Source organism: Geospiza fortis, unplaced genomic scaffold (genome assembly GCF_000277835.1).
Source record: "Geospiza fortis unplaced genomic scaffold, GeoFor_1.0 scaffold213, whole genome shotgun sequence".
Taxonomy (NCBI): domain Eukaryota; kingdom Metazoa; phylum Chordata; class Aves; order Passeriformes; family Thraupidae; genus Geospiza; species Geospiza fortis.
Window position 1 is genome coordinate 1,088,835 of NW_005054399.1, and position 4,841 is coordinate 1,093,675.

General features: G+C 48.5%; 1 protein-coding gene across 1 annotated transcript in view; it reads left to right on the forward strand.

Moving 5' to 3' along the window:
* Positions 1-4,841, forward strand: part of LMF1 (lipase maturation factor 1) — a 143,931-nt gene that overhangs the window by 964 nt on the left and 138,126 nt on the right. The window contains exon 2 of the mRNA XM_031061065.1: positions 158-236. Within this exon, the coding sequence (XP_030916925.1) occupies positions 158-236 (79 nt within the window). The remainder of the gene's footprint in view (positions 1-157; positions 237-4,841) is intronic.

Sequence of the window (4,841 nt, forward strand, 5' to 3'; positions counted from 1 at the left end):
CCCCCGGGCCGTGCGCTCCCGCAGCCCCGAGCGCGCCGCTCCGGCCCCGCGCTCTCCAACGGGCGAGTAACGGAGGAAATCGGGGAATCGCTGGAAAAAAAAGCGACACGAGACCCTCCGTGTCCCTTCCCCGACTCTCCCTCCTCTTTTCCCGCAGCCTTCCCGCAGCCAGCTCCATCCCGAGCACCGGGAAGCGCCCGGGAGGTCCCGGCCGGAGGAGGATGCGGCACCTCGGGGTGAGCTTTCGGATGGGGGAAAAAGGGAGGGTGACCCCCAAAATCTCACCCGTCTGTTTAAGTTGTCCCTTTCCGAGCTAGCCCTGCTCTTCCAGCATTTCTTTGGAGCATTTGATTTTAATTATCCGCGGAATTCAGCCTTCTAATTGTGACTGGTTGGGGGGAGAAATAAAAGCAACTCCCCAAATTCAAGTTTCATCTGCTGCTTCCCCCAGGAAAAATAGAGGGTCACGATAGATTGACAGGGGAATAAATAAGAAATTGGGCTTCAGGCATTCCAACGTTTAAAAAGTACCAGGAACATGGTGGTTTTTGTTTAATTACTGTGATGTGTAATAAATAAACTGTTTGCTTTGAATTTAAATGTGTTTAAATGTGCCCGAACATCCATCTGCCTTCTATGTGAAAATTAATTTGTTCTCTTAAACGGCAAAGCAGGATTTTATTTTATTTTTTTAAAAAAAAACTTCAAACTGTAATTTTTCCAGTTTTCAGCTTTCCGTTTGCAGAGTTACCACCTGACATATTTGAAATACAACTTTCAAAGCGTCTTTAAAAGAAAAATTATTTTAAGTCTCAAGGCAAACTACATAAGTTGGACTTGCTAATTGAATAATTGAAATTTTCTTCTAAAATTTAATGAGATTGGGGATGGGTTTATGTTTCCCTGGGCTGTGGATTGGTGACTTTGCAATGCTGTTGGACACTTGGGGAAATCTTTTTTTCCCTCTCCTGTGACCCATAATTAATGCATATTCCTGTAATTCCTATCTCATTAGGCAATTTACCTTGACTCACAGAATTCCAGTGTTTCATCTGTTTTATCCAGGGCTGAGTCCAAGCAATAATCACTATTTTTAGTCCATTTTTTCCCAATCCAGCCCCTCCTGCGGAGCACTTTCCTCGGAAGATCCCAACCTCAGTGCGTGACTGAGGCTGGGAAGGGATTTGTGGGATGCTCGGAGTTTTGGAGGTAGGAATGGGAACAAGAACCCCTTTTTTCTGCTCCCTGTCTTCAGCTCCAAAGATTCCTGCAAAAGAAGCCCCCAAGGACAGGAGGAATTACAGACTTTGGTTTTCTTCCCTGCTCGCTGCTGCCTTCCAGGGCTCCCCAGCCCTGCCTGAGGCAGGGAGTTGCACTTCCCAGCCCACAGGCTTGAATTCCTCTTTGTGCAGCACAGGTAGAAGGAGGAAGGTGACTTTGGGTGGTTGTTTCCTCTTATTCCAGAGATGGGCTCGGGGATGAGGCCGTGCCTGGGAGCGGGGCAGGAACGTGTCCTGCTGCACGTCCCTGATCCTGCACCAACCATTTTGCGTTCCCGTGTCACTCCTGGGGGATGGAGCACAATTCCCTGGCCTCACACAGCCTGAACAGGGGGAAAGGAGGGAGCTGGAGCACCTGGAGGTGCTCAGGAGCTCTGGTTTCCTGAGAAGTTCACTCAGCCATGAAATGGAATGAGATAATGCTCAGGGAACAAGTGGGTTCAAGTGGGGCCGTTTGTCCCGCAGGGTCTCGTGGCCGGATTTTTGTATGACAAAGGATGGGGATGTTTGCCCAGGGATGGGCACGGGCTGGAGCTGCAGGGCAGGATCCCACAGGCCTGACACTGCAGGCCCTGACATCAGCATTCCCAGGAAAAGGGTGCAGATCTGGGAGGGAACAACCCAGGTTCCTGTGGCCCAGTGGAGCCTTTAAGAGTGCATCCAGTTTAGAGAGGATTTGGGGGAACAGATCCAGCTCTTCCTGACAGAGTGGGCACAGCAGAGGTTGATATTTGGAATATTGCTTCATTTTCTGACGTGGCCTCCGAGAAAGTTCCTGGCCAGCTCAGGCAGTGTTTCTGGGAATCAGGCAGTAAATCCAAGGTCTGTGTGCCTGGCTCCATCACACTCCCACTTGGGAATCCTCAGCACCCCTGTGGGATGGAGGCTGCTCCACCTCCCATCCCAGTTCCTCTGTTCCATACCCCTTCCTTCTGCAGGAATAAGAGCGTGTGTGCATTGGCTCCAGAGCAGGCAGAGCCCTGCTCGTGCCAGGAAGGAAAAATTTCCTTTCCAGTGGCAGCCAGGGAAGGCATTTTTAGAGGATGAGAGCACGTGGAATCTCTGGAGTCTGTGGATGTGCTCTGGGATGCAGGATCAAAATGCACCCATATATGAATTACACATTAAATGCTAGGTGTTGGCAAAGGATCTCTTCTTTCCTCCTGCATAGCACAGCCTGGGTGGCATCTTTTCAAATTAATGGGGATTACTGTGATTAATTTTGATTATTGTGATTATTCATTGCTTGTCCTATGGTACCACTTAAGGATCCCTCTTCTGAACCAGCCCCTCCTCATTAACCTGCACAAACACACGAGAAAAAAAGGGTGATTCTTCCTCTAAAAATCCTTTCCAGCTTTAATCCTGGAGTTAAATGTTAGATTTCCACAGGGAAAATTGGGGATTTTAAAGGGAAGAATTAATACTGCTGGAAAGAAATGGCTTAGCAGAAGGAAGCTCCCAGATTCCCTGTGAGGTGCCCACGTCCCCTTCAGCAAGCGCAGCTGAGTGCTCGGTGCGTGCCTGCATTATCCACAGCTGCACGTCTGTTCCCTTCAGAGCAGCCCCCCGTGCTCATGCTGCCTCCCAAGCTCCTGATTTCAGCTTTCTCTGCTCCCTTTCAACCCAAATCCTGGCAGCCAGAGGGGAGAAAGGCCAGAGCTGAATGAACACAGAGCGATTTCGGGTGCCAGGCCCAGCCAGCGGGGTTGGGGTGCTGCTGGGGACAGCTGCTGGCTGCTGTGACAGTAAAGGCTTGTTCCCCTGGCACTCCTGCAGCTGGTTTGGAACACAGCAAAATAGGGGACGTGGCGTTGGGGGATGGCTTGGTGAATGGAGATGAGCATCAATGATGCCCCTGCCCGCCTGGCATTCATGAATCGCCTTCCCCTGGAGGCTTGAAAGGCTCCAAAGCTCGCTCTGAAATATCTTGTCTGAGTTATTTTTGCACTGTTTTCTTTCCTCAAGTCGCCTGATAAAAATAAAAGAAGAAATGGAGAAGTGAGCAGAAAAGCCAGCACAGGTGATGGTCCCCACAAAGGGATTCGTGCAATCGCAGAGTATCTGAGTTGGGAGGGACACACAAAGATCCTCGAGTCACATTTGGGACAGAAAAGACGTCATTTGGTGTCCTAATCAACTGGTTTATCACATGTTTTTCTTTCTAGCCTGAATCATCTTCCAGGAAAGCCAGGAAAGGCTTCCACTGCCTGTTATGTGAATTGAGTCCTGTTTAGTTTCACACATTTCTGCTGGTTTAGGCTTAAACTTTACAGCTTGTCCTGTTGGAAGGTGCTCCTGGTCCACGATGTGGCACATCTCAGAGTGACCCTCGGCAATGAAAACCGACCCAGCTCAGCATTCCCCTCCCAGCCCCAATTACTCTTCCCTTTTTGCTAAACTTTGGCCTAAACCCTCCACTTTCCTGCAGTAATTTCCTCAGTTATCCAGTTTGTTTTACAGACACCCCCGTTTCATGTAGAATTTGCTATAAAAGACCCCACAAAGGAAACCATTAGCTCCCATCTATTTAAATGTTCCTCTCCAAACCTCGTGGTGGCCGATCCAGAACTGCAGTATTCCAGTGGCCTTTAACAAACAGCTGATTTTTCCTTCCCTATACAATGCACCATTATGTGGCATTTTTTCTATTTTTTTTTTTCCTAAGGAGAACAATGCGAGCAGCAGTGATGGGAAACTGGGAAAACAAAAGGGGCATTTAGAAGGGACTCGTTTAGAGGCTGGGAAGTGTTGAATAATGTTACACCTGATAGCAGATGCTTTCTCAGCGACCAGCACCGAGGTGTTTACTAACGGGATACTCATTGTATGTTTATGTTCGAAAATGCTATTTATGAACTCCATGCAGCCAAGTGTTTGATGTCTGTAAATTATTTAAAGTAAAAATCATGGTGGTATCTTAAGTAGTGAATTTAGATGGGATTTTAGGAGGAAATCCTTCCCTGTGAGGGTGGGAAGGGGTTGGGATGGAATTCCCAGAGAAGCTGTGGCTGCGCCTGGATCCCTGGAAGTGTCCAAGGCCAGCTTGGATGGGGCTTGGAGCACCCTGGGATAGTGGAATGTGCCTAAAATTGGAACTGGATGAGCTTTAAGGTCCCTCCCAACCTAAACCATGAGAAAAACCTGAGGAACTGAACTTGAAATGAACTTAAATTCCCCAGTCCAGGCAGGGTCACCTGGAGCAGGTGACACAGGAACGTGTCCAGCTGGGTTTGGGATGTCTCCAGAGAGGGAGATCCACACCCTCCCTCTTCCACAGCCCTGTGACCTCCATGCAAACCAGTTTTTCTGTAAATTGAGGTGGAATTTGTTGTGTTAATCTGTCCTGAGCATGGTGCTGACAACTCCAAGGTTGTAGATTCAATGTGAGCCATTCACTGAAGGGATTCCATCATCACAGTCCCTTCCAAACCAGAATATTCTGCAATTTGGATTCTGATTTAGTTTAGGATATCACTGCTCATCCTGTCACTGAGCACCACCGAACAGAGCCCGGCATCATCCCCCAAAACCCCTTGGAAATATTTTAATAGATGTAAT